We start from the raw sequence: 22,651 nt of genomic DNA, 5'->3' as shown, positions 1-22,651 counted from the left end.
AATTTAGATTATAGATCTTATCATGATATATAGATCTAATATTATATATATATATATATATAAATAAATAAATATATATATATATATATATGACAAAGTAGTGGATCGCGTAAGTGTTATGCATTCTGGTGCCAAAATACGCATTTTGACCATCAGCGTTACGCATTTAGACTTTTTTTGGTAGGCAGGTCTGTAAGAAGCTTTTTATCAGAAATAGAATTCAGACTAAATAATTAATATCAGAAAATATATTTTATTAATAAAGCATCAGGATTTGTTTTTATTGTTGGTAGATATCAGTGTTTTCTATATAGAATTGACCATTTTTTCATTTTAAAAACTAAAGTGTACACGTGAGAGCACCCTTGAGCAAATACTTAGGCTCCCTGGTTTAGTCTCTGTTACTGCACTGCACTAAATACTCTAGATAGAGCTCATTTTTTGCTCTTTTCTTAGACTGAAGAACTCCTACACAATCACTTGCTCAAACATCTACCCAAAGAATCACATTCAAAGGCCAGAAATGTGGCAAAAGAATATTTGTACTGTCAAGTAAGTTTCCAACTTAGTCATTTGATCTATGTCACTGATTGCTTTCTGTAAAGTAAGAAAGATCTATTAGTAAGAACAAGTATTGATTTATGGTGATGCAGTCTGATTATTGAGCTGCCTACCTTAGACAACACTCAGTCATAGTTCTATTGGATTATTTTAAATATTTCAATTGTAGAATCAATAAGTGGATTTTTTTTCCCTTCCACTTGAGGTCATGGTCATGGATTATCTCTAGTACACTTATCTTTAATATTTAAACATCATTTAAGGAATGAAAATCTATCTCTTGACTGTTTCCCACTATTTTTTTTATACGTTTTAGAACTAAAATATTTTTAAAAGTATTTAATTTCCAGCAATGATGAGTTCACCATTTTTAGTAAAACTTGTTTATCTTCTCATTTTATTTTACTAAAGCAGCTATGTGAGAAGTATTAAGATTGTTTTCATTGTCGCAGGCTAAAGTTGCTAGACAGTTATGCCATTTAATTTGGAGCCTGCGAGGCAGTGAACTGTCCCAGCAGTTAGATGATTCCCTTCTGCCAAATCTGTAAGTTAAATTTTGATAGTTGTTCAACATTGATGACAAAATATGAATATACTAAAAAAGAAAATATTATATGTTAGTACCATCTTACCTGTGATTTTGTTAGACTCATTTTTATCAGAATAATTCTCATCGTTCTCTATGTATATTCAATATACATCGCAGTTAAGTTTAAAATAAATTTAACAAAAATAACAGCATATATTTTCTCCACAGACAGTCACCAGGGACTAATGATGAGTATGAACTGTTTCAACTGTTTGAAAGATTTTATTTGACTGTCAGTGACCTTGGATATCCATTTCCTGCTGGTATAGGAAATTAAATAATAAATGAATCCATTACGTATGGCAGGGAAGGCAAAATGAAATTTGCAGCTCAGTGGGAATAATGTGATTTTCAATATCTATACTAAGCCAATGCAAAATTATAGTATTCTAAAAACTTTTTTCAATAAATGGCTAATGTATATAAATACCTGATCAAACAATTAATTCACAGCATTCATCTCTATCTTAGCAAAGGTTTAAAATATCTATCTGTTATTTTTTAATATAAACAAGGACAAAGTATTTCTATTCAGTTAACTCAACTTCTCTTTTTATTAGGCTAATAGATGTTAATCAGTGTGCACACCTTTTTTTAATAGATTATTTAATTTTTTTATAGTTTTGAAAGATATCTACTCTTTTAACCTCTACAAGATAACTAAATATGTTATAAATAAAGAAAGTAATGTATCCCTTTCACAATTGTGATTAATGGAGCCAGATAATGTAAAGCTCATCTGTTTCTATGGCTGACGGTTAATGAGAGTGTCATGTGTTAAAATCAAGAAGTTCAAAATCTCACTATTCACCTGGATTCAAACTTGAGACTTCAAAGTTCAAAAGCCAAGTGCTTTACCACTCAACCATCACATCCCATACTAAATGTGTTACAGATAATTTATGAAACATTTTTAATATGCTTTGCTTACGTAACTATTTTTAAATGTATGTTCCAAAAGAAAAATATATAAAGGTCTATTTGTGCATAGAAACAAAGGTGTGTTCATTGATAAATACTTGCATATGGTCTCAGAATGACAAAAAGAACCCAAAGTCTCAAGTGTTCTAGAAAACATTTAGAAAAAACATTTCTTTAGCATACTTTAAGAAATGAATTGAATTATGAAATTTTTATTTTTGTTTAAAAACTTTGTTTAAACTTTTTTAACATACATTTTTTTTAAAATAGTATTTATATGGATACTTTTATTTAAAAAAAAAAAAAACCTCATCTTTGTCAAAATATAAATATTTTGAACAAAAGGTATATACCCACTTAAAAAGATACTGATATCTTAGGATGTAAAATAAATATTACATTGTCTACACTTTATTTGCATACATTCACTTAGAAATCTTAAACCCTTTATCAAGGTTTCTCAAGTTTTTTGACTGCTCTGGGATTCAAATGTCTGGATATACAGTAAGTGGACCAGTTGAATTTCACTATTTGCTTTTTTTTTTTCAGATTTCAACAATTACAACCTGTTAGTCATTCAGTCGCACAAAAGAACAATATAATATTACAATGTACCTGTATTGAAATAAAATCTATACTTAGAAACTCATAACAATATATATTTCTCTAGATTTGCTTTGGAAGATATCCACTCTTTTGGCTACAAACAATGCTTTTTTTCAGCCAGTGTATTATGTTTGGTTGAGATTCCAGTTGATTTACAAATAAAGGAATTTTTGTGTCATTTCTTTTTATTCTGATTTTTGTAGCTCAAAATCATCTAAACTGTTTTTAGAGGCAACATACCCTTAAGATTATGATTATAAACTGAATGGGTTACCTAGAAAAAATGAAATGTTTTTTTTAATTGCAATTAAATGATAAAAATGGCATCATGTGCTGGATTGGTATGAATCATCCACATAATTTAATTATTTCAATAAAGACTATTAACAGACAGGATAATTCTGTAATTATTACAAGATTTGTTACTATATTGGCTTTTTTTTCTTTCTTAAACTTGTATTGCAGCTTGTTCTTTCAATATGTGGACAATCATATTTTGATACTGACTCCTGATTTCATTCTGCAGGTTCTCAAAGGTAAATGTTTACATCTGTCCACTCATCTATATTGCTATAAGATTTTATTTATAACTGTTGTCTTTAGTAGTGCTCTTTATATGTGTTGTAAGTTCCCCTTTTAGACCTTGCAGTCTATAGGGCAGATAATGTACAGCTCATCTGTTTCGATGACCGATGGTTAGCACACCAACACACAGCCTTAACTTTTCCTAACTTGGTTACCCTTTACAGTTGGATGGACTTAAGGGCATCCTAAAAATTCTGAAATTCAAAATCCCTGTCTTCGAACCCTAGACCTCTCTGCTTAGAAGCCAAGCACTTTACTTCTCACCCACCTGTACCATTTATGTGATGCAGATCTTGTCATATCATCAGAAAATTTTTTAAAAATTGAATAAGCAAATAAAAATTTAAAAAGCTTCTGAGAATATTTAATAAGTTTTTTATTTTGGTTGGAATAAGCAATTTACATTTTTGGTTTTCTATTTTTAGACTTGCCAGATGATGCTGATGCTGAGATTCCTTTAATCAAATATCAGATTATATCAAGGTTGCCACAGGTAGGCCCTCTTATTATTTAACAAATCCTTTATGGTTCTTAAAACTTGCTTATCTGGCAAGTATTTTTACCAATTGCATTCAAGTAAATTTATTCATTACAAGGAAAAAGTTTTACAGTGTTACAGATACAATGTCATTTTTTGATTTAAAAAAAATACTATTTTGGATTTTATAAATTGAATATAAAATTTTAATTGCTTTTCTGTTTCATAAAGATTTAATTGATTAGAATTTTCAAGAAAAGTGGCAAAAATATTTATAGAACACCTAACATAAAAGCAAATCTTCTGCTAAATTTTCAAAAACTTCTTGGACCATTTTGAATCCATATTTCAACAAGACTATGAAAATCAAATTGATTTAATCAGCGACTCTGCTTGAAAACAAAAATTCAAGAAGCATGCTGTAACAGTGAATATAATTCAGAACCTAATTTTATAACAATTATATTTCATCTGTTTAAAAGATTCAAGTAATTTTATAGATCATTTGTTTTATATTCAATAAATTATTATACTTAATTTTTTAGAGCAAATCTAGCTGCTAGCATTTGACAGGCACTAGACCACATGAATTTTTATTATTCTAAAAATGTAACAGTCCATCCTTTGTTTATGGTACTTTTGTCTTATAATAATAACAAAAAAGTTATTAATTGAAAAAATGTGCAAAACATAATAAGGTAAATAAATATATATATATATATATATCCACAACTCTCATTAAGTAGCATTTATTCCCCTTATTTCAAAATCAAACAAATGATTAATCACCATTACTTAATTAACTAATTGTTTAATTTTAATTTTTCCTAATTGATTCATGTCTTGTCAGGTTCAATGAATTGTGCAAAGTTTTAACTTGATCAGAGAATGAGAAATGGGGAAAAAACATGTTCAAACTTTTTACCAGACAGACAGAGTGACAGAATGAGTTGATATAAGCTTTGTAAACAAGCAAAATCTAAAAAAATTCTTTTAAAAAAAAAAACAAAGCTTATCTAAAGGGGAAGAACTTTGACCTTAAAACTATGTCTACTAATAATGTTCAAGCTATTTCCCTTGTTCAGTATTTAACAAAATAATTAACTAGTTGAGTATTTTTGTTAATTGATTCATGTTTTGTTAGGTACAATAAATAATTGTTTAAAGTATCAAGCTGATTGGAGAATGTGTGAGGAAGTAATAGCATTAACAATTATTTGACGGTGACTAAACCCAACAAATTTAGCCATATATGTGAATACTGAAGTATTAGTTTTCCTTGTTGCTATTAAACAAAATAATTAATTCCAGTAATTAATTGTCTAATTGGTTCCTTTTTTTAATTGATTGATGTTTTGTCTATGTCCATGAATAATTGTGCAAAGTTTCAACTTATCAGAGAATGGGTGTGGGAGAAATAACATATACACCCTTTTTACAAGACAAACAGACAGATAGACAGACAGTCAGAGTGAGTTGATATAAGCTCTGTAAAAAAAGAAATACATTATTCTTATTTTATTATTATAACTGCTTTTGTAAAGCAAGTGTTTCTTGGTCCAATAGCATTAAAGAGTTTGTTGCCGTCCATTCAAAACTGACATGGTGTTTTTTTTATATTTATTTGCCAGTCTGATATATGCTAAAAAATATTTCTCTTCTGTAGCCATTTGCTGATGAATGCTTTGAAAGATGGGATCATCCTATGTCTAAGGAGCGCAGGGCTAGAAACCAAGTTTCCCAGATTCTTTTAAGAGGTAGCTTCAGTCTTATGATTTCATTGTATTTTTGTGTATATTATCAATAATTAGAAATACGAGTATAAAATTTACTGTAATTGCTTGCATACTGTCAAGAGATTAATCTTTAATTGAGAGAAGGGATTTTTTTTTCATCACAGTATTAGGATATCATTCCCATTTTTCTGGTACCTGAGTGTAAAGGGTCTATGTTATTGTTATTTTTGTTTCTGTTTCAATTAATTTTCTAGATCTTATATGGGATAAAGATGGCCCTTAGTCGAGTGGTATGTCCTATGGACTGTTGTCTCAGGTTTCAACCTCTTCATGCAGCAATCTCCTGTTGTCTTCAAGGAGATCTAGGCTAGGATGTAATAGTTTTCATTTCTGAAGGCATGTCCAACAATTTACAAATCAAATATAAATACATTAAAGAAGTAACTTTGGAAACATTTTCTTTAGTGTCCGCTCTGGACTGTCCTTTGGTTCCAAACCTGCCCAGTTCCATCTCTTGTATACATGAAGGAATGTCCAACAACTTACAAATCAAATATAAATACATTAAAGAAGTAACTTTGGAAACATTTTCTTTAGTATGCGCTCTGGACTGTCCTTTGGTTCCAACCCTGCCCAGTTCCATCTCTTGTATACATGAAGGAATCTCCAAAACTTACAAATCAAATGTAAATACCGGTATTTTTAAAGAAGTAATTTTAAAAAATGAAAATGCTTATGTACTTGGTCACTTGCTATGTGAGATATTTGACAAACAGATTTTTTGCATTTTATTTGTTTTATTCAAATGTCCTGCAGCATCACCAGGTTTTGTTTCAACTAGTAAGGTCAACTTATTGTGTCGTCTCCTTTCCTAATCTGACCATTTGCCCCACTCTTATTTTCCTCTTTCTTTACATGTCCTACTATTAAGTATGAGACCTGATGTCCAAATATTTTTAAATATTTGTTATTAAAAGCAATAAAGTGGGCTTACTGGCAAGTGATAATTGGATTGAGGTTTTTTTTATGTCTTTGGCATGAGTCAAAGCGTGTTGAAAGTGTTGAAAACTAAACTGTCTGTTTTAATATGGCTCCACACAAGGCTTATTGTTTTACAGGAGCTATAAAGAAAGATGATAAACTAAAACTTATACTGTAGTAAATCAAGAAGTATGAGAGTATTCAATGCAGTCCACATGTTGGGGAAAAAAAATTCTGTTCTTGATGAAGCAAATATCTTGTTCATGCAACTTCTTTGTTAGCAAATTAGTGTTCTCAAACACCAAGTGTATGAACTTAATTGATTAATTAGCTAAAATAATTAAGCTTTGTGTGCATTACAATAGACTGTAGGACAAAACTCTTTGCATGAGTTAAAGCAGTGTTGAGTACAATACAGTCTGCCTCAACATTCTGCCAAATAAGGTTTATTGTTTTACTGCAGCTATTAAAAGATGGTGTTATATTTTGCATATTAGTTCAAAATGCAGCTAAATATATTAGTCCTAAATTAAGCAATGTATTAAATATGCAGGTATTCAGCTACTGTCAACTCTAAATAAAACACTCACTCACTTAATATTTATTTGTTATATAATTTTGTTTATATTACTTTCGTTGTTTTTCATTTTGTGTCATCATCTGAATAGTGTCACATAGTGTAGTATACTTTCATTTTGTGTCACCATCTGAATAGTGTCACATAGTGTAGTATACTTTCCCATCAACACCTTGTCATTTCATTTCCTTTTTACTTTCTTTTATCCTGTTGTATGTATTCTAACCCTGCTCTGGTACCATGGGGTCATTGTGACTCCAGCCCCCTTTGTACCAATTTTATTTTTTAAACTATCATGATAGTGACCTCGCCTTTTTTTTTTTAAGTACATTAAAAAAGCTGGATAATTTCAAAGTATTACTGTTTATTTATTATTTAGGTTTATTTTTGCTTGGGGTCATATTGACCCCATAGTACCTTCAATGTGATGAAGGAATTTTTTCCCTTATTTACTCCGACACCAACAGCAAGCACCACACAGCCTCATTCAGGATAATGCAAGAGATATTCTATGTGTCCCAGATCATGTGACAAGAAAATCAAACTAGTCTGTAATGAGTGCAATCAGTTTGTGTGCAAAAAAACAATAACATTTGGCCTAAAGCATGTTGAAATAACCTAAAATTTGTCCATGGAACATGGTGCAATAATTATTCAGATGTTATAATGCATGTTCATAACAAATGTCAAGGACAACATATTATTATAATAAATTGCTGTTATACTGATTATATAGCTCATGATACCAAACACATGACTTTTCATGGTACCCCCAAGGGAGGGTTAAGTTGTTGTTAAAATGGAGTTCTTTAAAGCTGTCATAACCAGTGAACACTTAAATTTAGCAATTTCAAATTGATGCATCTTTTTTTTTTATTTGTTTAGCTCCTAATGTTCTTAAAGAGAATCCAAGTCAGCATAGATTACCTCCCTCTGCCATAACCTCAACATTTCCTCCCTTGTCTACATTCTTGAAACACCTGGAGTTGGCAGCATCCAGTAAGTTTAATAATGCTATACCTGTTCTCAGCATAGAGATATACGGATAGTCCGAAAAGTTTTCCAATTAACATTGAAGCATGCAGCTTGAATGTTAATCTAATTTTATTGAATCTTTCTACATAGAAGAATTAGTTGGTTTAATCATTAGATGAAAATTTCTGTCCTGCAAGTAAAAAATTTTAGAAAAGACTTTGTGTAGGCTTAAAATTTGGACCATTTGAAGGAGATTGGAAAGATATAGGCGTAGCTTGGGAAAGTACATAGATAATAATAATAATAATTTAATTTATAGGCTCAAGGCACTGTGATAACATTACAAACAAGTACGAGAGCTAAAATAACAAACTAATCTAAAAAGTTTTAATCTAAAAGAAGAATAATTTGAAGAAAATAATGCGCATTTTTTGTTAGTCAAGAAACAATTCAGACTACTGGTGTTGTTAATCAAGCTTTTATTTAAGCAAAGAGATTATTCTCCCAGTTTTTTTGTATCACGTATGACTCTTTAGTATAGAATAGTATGAAAAATCCATCAAGAATAAGGCCTGTCCTGTGTGTATCTTACTAAAGAACCAGCTGTCACCAATATGGCCTAACACCGCATGCCTCCTTTTCTTTTTTCAGATATTCAATCCAACAGGCCGATTCCATTTGATCCTCAACTTGTTGAGTCTGTGGCTCTGCATCACACACGGACAAAAACAAATGTGGACCTGTCATTGGTCAGTTTTTAGAAAGTTGTGTTTTATAGATTTTAAAGGATGTTGATTTTGTTTTTCAGTCACATTAGTTTGTATTAATTTATAGCATTCAAATATTTTACAAAAATATTCTCAAAGAAACCATTTAATATCTTGATTACTTCAAAAAGATTGATTATTGTATTTTGAGCAGTTGTTTGTTGAGTCATGAATTTGGCACTATTTATTATGCTTGTCATAATTTATGTTTTATCTTTTTTTTTATAAATTTATTTATTCATTTTTTTTTTGAAACTGCATTCAAATAATGTTGGCTGTGTGATATTATTTTTTATTTCACTAACTAATGAGATTAATTGTACATAATTATTTTGTCTGGTTGTTTTTTTACTTTAAACACAAGATATATAAGAATAATTGTGGTGCTATTACAAGATCCATTTTTCAACTTTCTTTTAACATCCAGTACAGTTAAAAAAAGAAAAGTACTTCTTTCAGACCTTGTGATCTAACATCCAACGCTGGGTTATAAATATATTAACCCTAGTGTTGGCAGTCCTGTTTAAAATGAGAAACGGTGACACCTTCATAAGTTAGCCAAGTAGGGACACTATTTTCTCTGTTTTTATTTTCTGTTATATAAACATGTTGGCTAATATCATTGCTGCCCTGAACAGTTGCAAAGCCCTGGTATTGTAGAATTTTTGTTAAAGTTGGGATTTATTAAAAGAATCAAAGATGTCTGTTTTAATCATATGTTCTTCTCAAACTTTTTTTTTAATCCAATATTTTGCTTAACACAATCAGATTATTGAAATGTATGTTAGAATACTTTCTTCTTGTTTCATTTTAATTATAACTTCTTTGTACACAAGGCCATACACTTTTATACTATAGTGTTGTAAATAATTGAATAGGAGCCAGTTGGTTGCTTATCATTACTGAAACACAAGGTTGTGAATAAGGGAAAATGTGCTTCCCAAACCTATCTCCATATGTTTTGAGGCACAAAGCAAAAAGGAAACTTTTGTCCTAGCCATACAACTCTATTGCTCCAACTCCAGTACTGATCAAACTTCTTCTTTGATGTCTAACTGTAAACACATTAATGTTCTTCATGTTGCCCTAGTGTGTGTTTTTTTAAATACAGTTGCATTGAGTTTTGTTTAGTAAAGGCTTACAAATATATCTTCACCTGCTCAGCTCACACCACTCCTGAGTATTAAATTTTCAACTAAAATTAGGGAAGGGACTATATATTATATTTCTACCTAATGTCTTTTTAATTATAATTTTTTTTTCCTAGTGAGATATTTTTTAAAAATTTTAATTAGTCTTTTGTTTCAATGGAATTTTGGCACATTTCTTTAGGCTATACCATGATTGGCTTGGAAAAAAAAAAAAAAAAGAAGCCAGTTATGTTGTTTGTTTTTCTGTTACTTTATTTCATTATTCCATTTCGGCTCAGATTTTGAAGACTTAATCTGTGGAGAGAAAAATAAAGTTTGATGTTGTTATAAACTTTACAATGTAAGCCATGTGCTTTTTTCAAAGTAATTTTGTCTGTTTATTCATAATGTTATCAAATAGTAGAAGAGAACAGAACTTGTTATATTGTGAACCCAACGTGTGTGTGTGTTTGTCATTATTTATGAATTTCAGCTTGTAGTCTGCTCACCTCTAGTTGTGCTATAAAGAGGAAAGAGATCATATAGCTCAGCAAGAATGTCATACTCATGTTCAAGTAAAGCAATGACCAGAACTTGATAGACCTATCAAAACTTAAACAGACCGCCACTAATCAGTGGACAACAGCTTTGTCTGCATGAGCTGTGGAAAAATAGGCAGGTTTCAACTGGGTTCACATAGTCATTATTTTATATTGTTCTTAATCTTGTATGACTATGTAGTGTAAGAATAAAATTTTGATTCTGTTTTTTCTTTTGCAACAGCGAAATACTGAATTACTTTAAGCTATTAACTCTCAGTCGAAGCTACTGATTCTAAAAAATTGATTCAGAGCCATGTGTACAATAAAATAATCTATTGGAATCTACTTATATAGGTCTATATTAAATCATGTAACGAAGTAAAAACCTAATTTAGTGACTTTTTAATTTTGTTTTATCACTACAATTGTATTTTAAATCACTAGAGCTCTAGTTCCAACAGTTAAAAACCCAATCTTACTGTCAGTAGGGGTAGCCAAATTTTAACATGTTTTCATTAAAAGATCTGTTAAATACCCTTAGTTTAAAAACGGAACAATAAGATATCTGTGTGTGTGTGTTTTTTGTTTTTTTTTTGTCTCGCATAAAGTTTGAGAATGGATAGGAACGTAGGTGGGCAGCCGAGCCTGGTCAAAATCCTTCATAAGCCATCGCTTACTGACCGTGTTGGCAGCGTAGGCCTATAGGTTTGAGCTGCTCTCAGCTCCCAACTATTAAAGCATTGCACTCTCCTTTGCAGTGGATAGAATCTCTTTCAATAATAGCCCCGTCCATTCTTTAATGTTGTCTTCCCATCGCTTTTTTTTTGTCTCGATCTGCCTCTTCTTCTTTTTCCTGGTAGCCTACTGTTTCCCGAAGGAAGGACTTGGCGAGCTCTGATGGCATTGTGATAGAACATACATTTTCTGACAGTGGTTAGCACGTCATCGTGAGGCGCAAGTTCTGTCATGATCTTGTTTCTAATCTCTTTGTTTGTGATGCGATATGTGTGCGTAGTAACTAGGATTGTTCTTCAGCATCTCTGTTCCATTGATACTGTTCTCCTCTCTAATTCTGCAGTCAGCTTTCAAGATTCGCAAGTTGATTAGAATGTGGACTTGACCAAGGAGCGCATCAGTCTGATTCTAGTGTCGAAGCTGATGCTGTTTTCTTTCCGGATTGTTTTGAGTTTTGGAAGGTCAGCTGTGGACTACCCTTCTGTCCAGTTGTTCAGTAGCACAGATGGGGGGGGGCTATAGTTCTTGTTATTTAAACATTTCATGTCTCGATGATCCCTCACATTTAAACCCAGCGCCCCCCCCTCCATCCAGCAGGAGTTTTTTGACAGGATGTAATAATTTTCCTTTCTGAAAAAGAAACATCTGAAACATATTTAAAAACAAGTTACAAAGACAGTTTGTGTGGAAACACAAACTCAAAATCGGCCCCGGAAGTAGTCCACCCAGGCAGGTAAAAAGGCAGGTATCAATATTTTCAGAAAGATCAGAATCAAATTCGATCAAAGGCAAATGACAGAGAAGAATGGAGAAAGAAGGTTGACAGATCTTGTGTGGTGCCCCCGCGGTCCAGCAAACCAAAGGATAGGTGAATGTGAAGTTAAATGTGAACCTGGCCTGATTTCTTATAATGAATATCTAATTGTTTTGTTAATGGTCACTCTCTAATTCCTCTAAAAAGAAAATTTTTTTTGTCAAAATTTTATTATATCCTTACATCAAATAATGTTTCGGGTCAAAAGCTGCAAGAAAAATGAAAGACTGATTAGATCACTGATAGGAATAATATTTCTTCAAATTTACATATATAGGAAGTAATAATGCCCTTCCTTTAACAGACTAGAAATAATGTTATCAAATGTAGGTGGAAAGATCTTTGTCAAAAAATATATAATAATGATCAATAAAACTCTTACTGCATACAACTAAAATCAGTCCACAATGTTAAACAAAATCTATGAATCATCCTCTGAAGTGTAGCTATTTAAAAAAAAAACATTCTCATGAAATGTGTTGTTTTTTTCTAGAAAATGCAAACAGCTCGGGTGTTATCAGGTCAAATGTCTCGGATTGGTTACACATAACTTAGGTCAATAATTCTGACTCATTTCTAGACATGGTAGAAAGGGTAAAAACAAAAACTAAATAATATAATATCAGCAAAAGGAAGTCAGTTTATTACACTCTATAAACAGCAGATTTAGAAATTTTATTAGAATGTGAGAAACCAGACATAATTGCAGGCACAGAAACTTGGCTACATCCTGAAATTTATAATGCAGAAATTTTCAATAGTAATTATGAAATTTTTAGAAAAGATAGGGCTGATAATCATGGAGGAGTTCTTTTAGCAATAAAAAACACTCTTATAGCAGAAGAAATTACCTTACCTATCTCAAAAAATATAGAATCAACATTTTGTAAAATTAATACCACCTCAACATCCCTAATAATAGGCAGCATTTACAGACCACCAAATTCTAGTTTAGAATACATGCAGGAACTATGTAATCAGATTACGACACTTAAAGAGACAAATAAAAATGCAGTTTTTTGGATTATGGGTGATTTCAACCTACCTGATATAAATTGGAAAACACTAACCATAGATAAACACCAAAACCTTAAGGACATAAATGAGCTTTTCATAGAAACTTTACACAACCTAAGTTTAGATCAAATCATTAAAAAGCCAACTAGATTAAACAACACATTAGATCTCTTCTTAACCAACAGACCTGGATTAGTAGTTGATTATGATATTATCCCTGGTCTATCAGACCATGAGATCATAAAAATACACAGTCAGATAAAAGCAGTAGCCAATATAAAACCCAAAAGAAAAATCTTACTCTGGAATAAATGTAACCTAACACAACTACACCAAGCTGCATTAAACTTTCAACAAACATTCTTATTAGAAAAAGACATTAACCAACCAGTCGATGACCTCTGGAATTTCATTAAAAACCATCTTAAAAGCATTATAGAAAATCAAATACCAACTAAATACACATCAAACAAAATAAATAAATGCTGGTTTAATAATAGACTAAAGAAGCTTTGTAAACAGAAGGAAAACCTATATAGAAAATTTAAAGAAACTAATGCAGAAAGAGTTTACAAAAAGTATATAAAAATCAAACACTTAACCCAAAAAGTAAGCAGACAGCTGCAGAGTGAATACATAAACAATGTAATATCTAAAGACAACAACAAAAACCTATGGTCATACATTAAGTCTAAGAAAATGGAAACAACAGGCGTAGCGCCATTAAAAGATGAACATAACATAATACATAATGATAATGAAACTAAAGCAAACATTCTAAACAAATACTTTGCATCAGCATTCTCAGCCCCAGGAGACAAAGACATATTACTGAATTTGAACCAAGTAGACAACATAGAAGATATAGTAGTACAAGAAAATGGAATTCAAAAACTATTAGCCAACACCAAACCAAATAAAGCTTCTGGACCTGATGGTATTCCAGCTAGATTACTCAAAGAACTAAGTAATGAGCTAGCCCCAGTGTTCAAAATACTCTTTCAGGCTTCACTTAACCAGGGCAGAGTACCAAAGGACTGGAAAGAAGCTAATGTCACCCCCCTATTTAAAAAAGGAGAAAAATCTGACCCAGGAAACTACAGACCAGTATCACTTACCAGCATCACATGTAAAATCCTAGAACACATAATATGTAGCAACATCATAAACCACTTAGACAAACATAATTTCCTCACACCATACCAACATGGCTTTAGGAAATATAGATCATGTGAAACACAACTAATAGGACTAATTGATGATTTTTCAAAAGGTTTAGATAATAGTGAACAAATAGATGCTATCTTACTAGATTTTTCTAAGGCTTTTGACAAAGTTCACCACCATAGTTTGCTTAAAAAATTAAAATATTTCGGCATTAATGGTCCACTGCATCAGTGGATTAAAGACTTTCTGATAGGGAGAGAACAAACTGTAATAATAAATGGCTCTAAATCAACACCGATAACAGTAAACTCAGGTGTACCTCAAGGAACAGTCTTGGGTCCACTACTATTTTTAATTTACATAAATGATTTACCAAATTGCATTACTTCAGGAACAAAAGTCAGATTATTTGCAGACGATTGCATAATATATAGAACAATAAAAACAACACAAGACACAGATATTTTACAAAGAGAATTAGATGAATTACAGAAATGGGAATCAAATTGGAGCATGTCTTTCCACCCAGAAAAATGTCAGTTGTTAAGAGTAACAAAAAAACTAAAACAAATTAATTCCACTTATCTTATTCATGGCAAACCAGTAACACAGACTAAAAACGCAAAATACCTAGGTGTTATAATAAATGAAAAACTGTCATGGAATCCACATATTGATGAAACTACAAAAAAATCAAACAAAGCATTAGGATTTATTAAAAGAAATTTCTATAAATCAAATAAGAACATATAACTAAAATGTTATTTAACCTTGGTTAGGCCAATAATAGAATATGCATCCTCTGTTTGGGACCCCTCAACTCAAGAAAACATTAAGAAACTAGAACAGACACAAAATAGAGCAGTGCGATTCATAACAAACGAATATTCACATTTGACTAGAGTAACACCTTTAGTAAAATCACTAAATTTAGAAAGCCTTCAGGACAGAAGGCTCAAAAGTAAAGTAGCAATAATACATAAAACACTGAACCATAATCTTCAAATACAAAAACAAAATTTAATAAAATACTCTGAAAGACACAAAGATAAAGGCACATTCCTCGTCCCATATGCTAGGACAAATTTGTACAAATACTCCTTCTTCCCTAGTGCTATTAGAGCATGGAATGGGTTGCCTGAGCTAGCCAGGAAAACCAGTGACTTGGCAGAATTTAAGTCATTGGTTAATATGCATGACTAAATGCATGACGCGTAGGACGTAATCATCTTCTTTTTTGAAGTAACGTCTGTATTATATAAGAAGATAAGATATTCTTGTAAACAATGTTTCAAGTACTAAGGTTTAATCTATTATATAGTTAATTGCACACTGAAGTTTTGTATCATTCATTCAGCCTGTTGTATTTCCAAACTCATTATGATGCAACCCAACACAAAATGGAGTGAGACAATAAATACAATCAACTACACACATCTGTGATAACGTTCACATCTGAAAATCTCAACATACAAACTACAAAGATCTAATGATCTAACATCCACTATAATGATTAGCCAGAATTATTTGATTTATAATGAAAAGTTTTGTTTCTTGGATTACTATCATTAAAGCATAATAAAAAAATATACAAACAAAAGAATTACTAACTAAATATTGAACACTTAAAAAGAAAATTTAAAAATATTGATATGTGTGTCTCTGTGCAATTCATGCGACAATATGAAAAAATTACTTATTAATTGTCGTTTTAAATTATGTCTAACTTGTATACACGCTACATAGATTTTTTCTCTTTAAAAAAAAGTAAACATTTTTTTCGTGTATATGTAGTATTTAGTTGACAGGACTTACTTAACTTAACAATACAAATGTAAAAAAATATTTTTTGGGACAAAAAAATAAATAAATAAAAAACCATTTGTATAAATGTGTTAGAAATAGTGTACACCATTGTCCCCCCTACTAAAGAACCTTCAGTGTTTGTTACTATTAATAGTGAATAGTTGTAAAAGTGGTTGTATTTTTATGAAAAAACTGCTTGCATAAGTGATTTTAAAAAAATAGATTTTTCGCTTTTAGAAAAGAAAAAAGTAGCCGTTGCAACAGAACTTTAAATGGACTAAAATATTATGATGTCGGATTTTCACTATCTTTTCTAGTTTACGAAATCTAAACGGGACGGACGGACCGACATTTCACATAAAACTAATAGCATCTTTTCCCCTTTCGGGGGCCGCTAAAAAAAAAGACAATCACAAGCTGGAGCCGATCAGTTGACTTATATTGAACTAGTCCCCTTAGCCATGTACAGATGTGTAACTAAGTGGTTTCACTGAGGAGGTAATGTGCAAAACCTTATATTATATTTCTTTTTGTTAAACATTAGTTACATGTTGAATAAATTAAAGTATTTAAAAAAAAGTATTACAATTTTATACAAAAATTTTTTTGTTTGAATAGCAGGATAAATATTTAAATGATTAGTTAAGGTACAAATCATATATTAATGTATTAATCAGATGTAAAAATTAAATTCACAACCTACTTAAATGAAATCTATTTTCGTAGACCCCGTAGTCATCTCATAGACCCCCAATTATATTTTTTACTTTTGTAGACCCCTTGGAAGTCTTCGTAGACCCCTGGGGGTCTGTATAGACTGTCCAGGTATTAAAAGTAAATTGAAGTACAAATGTATGTATAATATGTTTATTTTGTAACCTGTAATATTTTAGGCCCACGCCGCCCAAGTTCAGCCCGACAGTCACACCATACACACCCAATTGTGCATAAACTAATAAACGATGTGTATGATGATTTAAATAAAAATTATGAATTTAATCTAATGATATATTTACAATGACAATGACATCTGATCAATGATAATGATAAGCACAATATAACTACATATAATATGATGTGCAAAAATCAATACTTGTAATATTTAAATAGTATTTATAAAACAAACATATTCACCTTAACTTATAAGGTTCAATAAGAATGTTCAAACAATCTTTCAAGACATGAACTTCATGACAAGTCCATATAGATGTCTATCTTTTATCCAAGATACTGCTCACCAACAATTAACATCAGAGTTCAAAGTATCACCAAAAGCTCACAACTTCAAACTGTATCACCAGGTGTGAACACAGCAACCCACATTCTGGAATCTGGAACCTCAGCTCATAAAAACAAACTTGAAGCGTCAGACAGACTAACTGAGATGAAAACCTCAGTCCTGCAATCTAAAGCTGAGATCTCAATACTGAAACCTGAGACTGATACTGAGACCCTATAGAACAGTAATGCCCAACCTAATTCGACCTGCGGGCCATTGTAATTTCCAACACTCGTCTCGCGGGCCACATCACCGAAAAGCTACACAAACGATTTACCACTACTTTCATGTGATATTTATTATTTTTTTACGCGTCAGAAAATAACTTAATTTCTCTACTTAAAATGTTAGCAACAGTTTAGGTACCTTTAAACCCGATTCATTTTCTTGTCTTTTTTGGTGAATATTCCCATCGATCCTCCGATGTATAGTTGTAGTGAATCAATTTTTTTTATTCCTGGTTCAAACTAAGGGTGTCGCCATATTTATTTTATAATGCCGTCGTTTTTTTAAACTTTCTTCATAAAACAAAAGATGTTGGCTTATTATCATGTTCCACAAAAAAGTAAAGATCCGCCCACTTTTCCTGGTAGATTCTACATTCAGAGTCCTTGTTCATGAACGCATAAACGTTAAAGGTCATGGCACCAATCCGATTCTCCACTTTATGTCAACGTTTTGGCGGACCAGATGGAACCACGTCGCGGGCCGGATTTGGCCCGCGGGCCATATTTTGGGCATCACTGCTATAGAAAGATAAAGAACAGATTCTTCTAATCTAATTATAAAAAATACAAATACGTTCGAATCCAAATAGTAATAACTATACAATGTGAAAATAAAACTCACCCTAAACAGGGGTCAATATAATCCTTTAAGAATATCAACCAACGCTAAGGCTATCCAGTACCGAAGACACAAGGAGAAATCAAGAGCTCACAAAATACAATTTGGCTCTACAGCACAAGATGGAGAGAATGAACCAAACGATCTACGACGAATCTACGTAATCATTTTATGTCATAAGAAATTATGACGAAGCAAGAAGGGGAGATCATCTACTACCCTACACAAGAAAAAGAAAATAGCGCAAATGACGTCATCGCCTATTGATGAAATCGGCGCTATTAAATATAGAGCATTTTTACTGTACAACTAATTCAATAGTTGCGACATAGACCACTTTGGGAATCACTGGTATGGATCAAAATACGAACAACATTCACATATGAAGCATACACACATAACCAGCGCTTTTAGTATCAGGCTTCTGTGTACTTTATGATGATGACTAAGAAACATAAAGGAGTTTTAAAATATTGCTGTTCTAACCTTAATAGGGAGGAGACGACCACTTCGTCCAGATCTGATGTAACTTTGATTTAAAGAGTGCAGATTGTCGTTAAGAATTTAAAATTTTGGAAAGGCATCTTTCTAGAGAAAGTTCTTCGAGAGATGGTAGCTCGAATATTGTGAAGTATTACCATACCAGCAAGTTAGGGCAGAGGTTAATGAATGTTGATGTAACATGTATTAAGACGTTTGAATTATTTGATTTTCACAATAAACTAAACAATGTCAAGGACGCTAATTTGAGCTTCACTGTTGTCAACTAAGTAGCTACAATTTTAATTAGTATCTCATTGCGTAGCTGACGATGTTTGTATCAACTCTCCTGTATTCATTTTTAAATTAGTTTTTAGTCATATAGTGAAAATCCAATACTTCCTTTATATTGAAGTGCTCAGTACGTCTGAAGAGCTTAGAACATTTGATTATGCGGTACTAAAATTGCTCGAAAATCATGAAATACTTTTTTGAAAAACAACTGAACAACACACACACACTATTCTTTGGTACAGAAGATACACTAAAAACTAGTTGTATTTATAGTCTTTCCGCCTTGTAGGAAAATCTACATGTTTGGAAATGGATCAGAAAGGTAAATTGATCTAGTTTGATTGTATTGAGGTTATAAAACAAATAAGAACAGTAAGGTAGTAAGTACGAATGTTTGTTTTTTTTTGTTGTTTCAAAATCTTGACTATGAAAAACAAATAGCAACAGTAAGATAGGCTCGCAGACATAAAGATATAGGCCTACTATCTATAGGTCTGTGATCTAATTCTAGACCAGGGGTCGGCAACATTTTTGAGTCGGAAGAGCCAAAAATTACAATTTTGAAAATTTCTACGTTTCTTCCAAACAATAAAATAAGAATCTTTTTATTCATAAGAAAAAACTCTCTCTCTCTCTCTCTTTCTCTCTCTCTCTCTCTCTCTCTCTCTATATATATATATATATATATATATATATATATATATATATATATATATATATATATATATATATAATAATAATAATAATAATAATAATAATAATAATAACTAACCAAGTTTCGATGCCTACACCCCAAGTCCTCCACCATAAGGTTATACCTGCCCAGGAAGGATGGGGGTCGTGGATTGCAGAACATCTTCAAATTGTGTAAGATGCAAGTTTTAAAAATACGATCAAAACTGCTCGCCTCCAGCAACAAATTAGTTTCCTTCCTACGGAAATACGACTCCGATGCAACCCCTCTGAACCTACACAATGCTGATGTCAATATCGGTTTGGACGACGTAGGGCATGAGATTCGCCAATGGGAAGAAAAAACACTCCACAGAAAATTTCCGGCTTCATTACATGGGGACAACATCGACAAGGCTGCTTCCTTAACATGGCTCAAAGCAGGTCATCTCTACCCTGAAACAGAAGGCTTTGTTACAGCAATACAGGACAGAGTAATCAGGACAAAAAATTACGAGAAGCATATCCTGAAACTCAATGTTGTCGACAAATGCCGAAAATGTGGAAATGTGGGCGAGTCGATTGAACACATTATGGCAGGATGTCCAGCCCTATCAGAATCAGCCTACCTAGGTCGCCATAACCAAGTTGCAAAGTTAATACACCAACACCTGGCTTTGACGTACAAATTGATCGATAAGGACACTCCCCCTTATTATAAATACTCTCCGCAAGAGGTTCTCGAGTCTACTGAATATCTGCTGTACTGGGATAGGCCTATTCTGACCGACAAAACGGTAGATTTCAATCGCCCGGATCTGCTGTTCATCGATAAAAAAGAAAAAAACGCTATCATTATCGATATCGCGTACCACTGTCTCATAATTTAAGAAAAACTGAGATAGAAAAACAAAGAAAATATGGGAACCTAGGCTTGGAGATTAAGCGTCTATGGAAATTGTCCAAAATAACAATATACCCCATTGTTATATCAACCGAGGGGATAACAACAACTGACCTCACAGACACCTTCAAGGCCCTTAACATTCCTAGGAACATCTTCGTTGCCTGTCAGAGGGCGGTACTGCTGCAGACCTGCCACATCACCAGAAAATTCCTCAGTGGAAACTGTTAAAGGGACTACGATGAATTTTGTTTCTCTTTAGCGAAACTCGACCCTGGCAGCGCCAGAGAATGACTACTCGTTCATTTCTAACATAATAATAATCTTTATTATCCGTAAGGAAATTTGTCTTACAATTTGTGCATTACACCAAACAAAAAACATTATAACTATAAGAAACCAAAGTGTACATTCACACCAGACTCACTCATAATTTACATGTGACAAAGTTTATACCAGATTGTTCTTATTTAATGATTTGATTGCCAGGGGAACAAAAGAGTGTTTGTGTCTGTTTGTCTTTGCTATCGGTATCTTGTATCTCTTTTGTGATGGTAAAATCACAAAATCCTGACACAAAGGGTGATTCTTTATTTCTAGGATCTTGATAGCTTTTTTTTTTATAGATGTTTGTCTCAAACATCTGCCCCAATGGGGTTTGTTTTTTGCCAATGATTTTACTAGCAGCATTTACGATTCTATAAAGTTTATTTTTATTAAATTAAACATGTACAAACAACTCTAACTTGTACTTCAATAACAAACAATTGAGAAAACAAATTCAGTAGTAAGTATGACTTTGCATGATTTTAGAAAGTTTGGATACATTCGGCTCATAGCTTGTTTTTAGTTCCGAAGAGGACTCTACATTTTCTTTTGTTAGTTGGCTTCTTACTTTACTTTTAATTATATTCATGCAAGAAAACGCTTGCTCGTACCAATATGAGGATCCGCCGATAGTCAGCCTTTCAAATGCCAAATTTTTCACCTGACTGTATCATTGTAATTGCCTCCTCTCGCGACATCTCTTTTAAAGCTGTCCACTCCACAAAGTTTTTCTTTTTGAATCGATCAATAGCATGTCTAGAGGGTAGAGATACAGTATCAATTCCAAACGCCTCAATGTGGATTCCGTTACTATTTGTGTTGAGAGAATTTTTTATATATGCTACAAACGTTTTGTTAGCGGCCCCCGTAAGGGGGAAAGCAGCTCTTAGGTTTGTGCAAAATGTCCGTCTGTCCGTCTATCACACTCAGATCACGAAAACTAGAAGAGAAAGGAAAAATATTATTTCACCATGCGATGCGGCTTGAAAAGTTTAGGTGCAACGGCTACTTTTGGTTTTCTAAAAGCAAACCGTTTAGTTTATAAAATTAATTATGCAAGCGATATCTAATGAACGCATAGTTAACACAGGGGCGCCCCAGGGGGCTGTGACATCGCCATTGTGGTTCATTTTGTACACCAATGATTTTCAATCTAATAGTTCTTGTTGCTCCTTCACAAAATTCGCTGATGATGCGGCTCTTCTTGCCCCGCTCTCAGAGAGCTCAGACGTAAATAAGTATTTCAAAGAAATGGAACACATTGAAAATTACTGTAAAGATAATTTTTTATTATTAAATGTAAAAAAAAACAAAGAAATGATAATCGATTTTCGTAGGGACAAGAAGGAAAATAATATTGTTTCTGTAGCTGGAGAGACTATTGAAATTGTGCAAACCTTTAAATACCTTGGTACTATCCTAGACAATAAACTAAATTTTACTGCAAATACTGATTATATCAGCAAAAAAGGGCAGCAAAGATTACGATTACTAAGAAAACTGTCCTCGTTTAATGTTAGCGAAAAGGCCTTGGCTATGTTTTATCACGCTCACATCTGTGTGACGAACAGTTTTAGCTCACTCAAGATATCACTCAGGTCTAAGCATTTAATTAATTTATTTACTCTCTATTAATCATCAATTGCTCTAATTTAGCGTTTAAGCGCTAAAAACACAACCACCACCCCTTCAATCCAACCCCACCCCCTATGGCAGCGATGGCACATTTGACTATCCCCACCTTGACACGTGTCACACTAGACTCTTGACAAAAGTACACTCCCTCCATCTATCGTGGCAAACATCCGTTGACCCCCCCCCCTCCCGGGAGCGGCTGGTCACTTCAAAGTGCCCATTCAACT

The 22,651-nt window shown here is 32.4% G+C and overlaps 2 protein-coding genes across 2 annotated transcripts in view; one reads left to right on the top strand and one right to left on the bottom strand.

Annotated features, from left to right (window-relative positions):
* The window catches only part of LOC106052985 (gamma-secretase-activating protein-like), a 41,341-nt gene extending 30,978 nt beyond the window's left edge, over positions 1-10,363 (top strand). Inside the window, exons 22-30 of the mRNA XM_013208464.2 lie at positions 457-552; positions 1,014-1,105; positions 1,319-1,413; positions 2,527-2,575; positions 3,143-3,213; positions 3,688-3,755; positions 5,407-5,497; positions 7,920-8,033; positions 8,661-10,363. Coding sequence (XP_013063918.2) covers positions 457-552; positions 1,014-1,105; positions 1,319-1,413; positions 2,527-2,575; positions 3,143-3,213; positions 3,688-3,755; positions 5,407-5,497; positions 7,920-8,033; positions 8,661-8,770 — 786 coding nt within the window. The 3' untranslated portion in view covers positions 8,771-10,363. The remainder of the gene's footprint in view (positions 1-456; positions 553-1,013; positions 1,106-1,318; positions 1,414-2,526; positions 2,576-3,142; positions 3,214-3,687; positions 3,756-5,406; positions 5,498-7,919; positions 8,034-8,660) is intronic.
* Positions 10,154-22,651, bottom strand: part of LOC129926023 (uncharacterized) — a 37,750-nt gene continuing 25,252 nt past the window's right edge. The window contains exon 4 of the mRNA XM_056027837.1: positions 10,154-10,221. Within this exon, the coding sequence (XP_055883812.1) occupies positions 10,179-10,221 (43 nt within the window). The 3' untranslated portion in view covers positions 10,154-10,178. The remainder of the gene's footprint in view (positions 10,222-22,651) is intronic.

This window comes from Biomphalaria glabrata, chromosome 4 (genome assembly GCF_947242115.1).
Source record: "Biomphalaria glabrata chromosome 4, xgBioGlab47.1, whole genome shotgun sequence".
NCBI lineage: Eukaryota > Metazoa > Mollusca > Gastropoda > Planorbidae > Biomphalaria > Biomphalaria glabrata.
The sequence above is the reverse complement of the archived record's forward strand: the minus strand, read 5'-3'. Positions and strand labels throughout refer to the sequence as shown.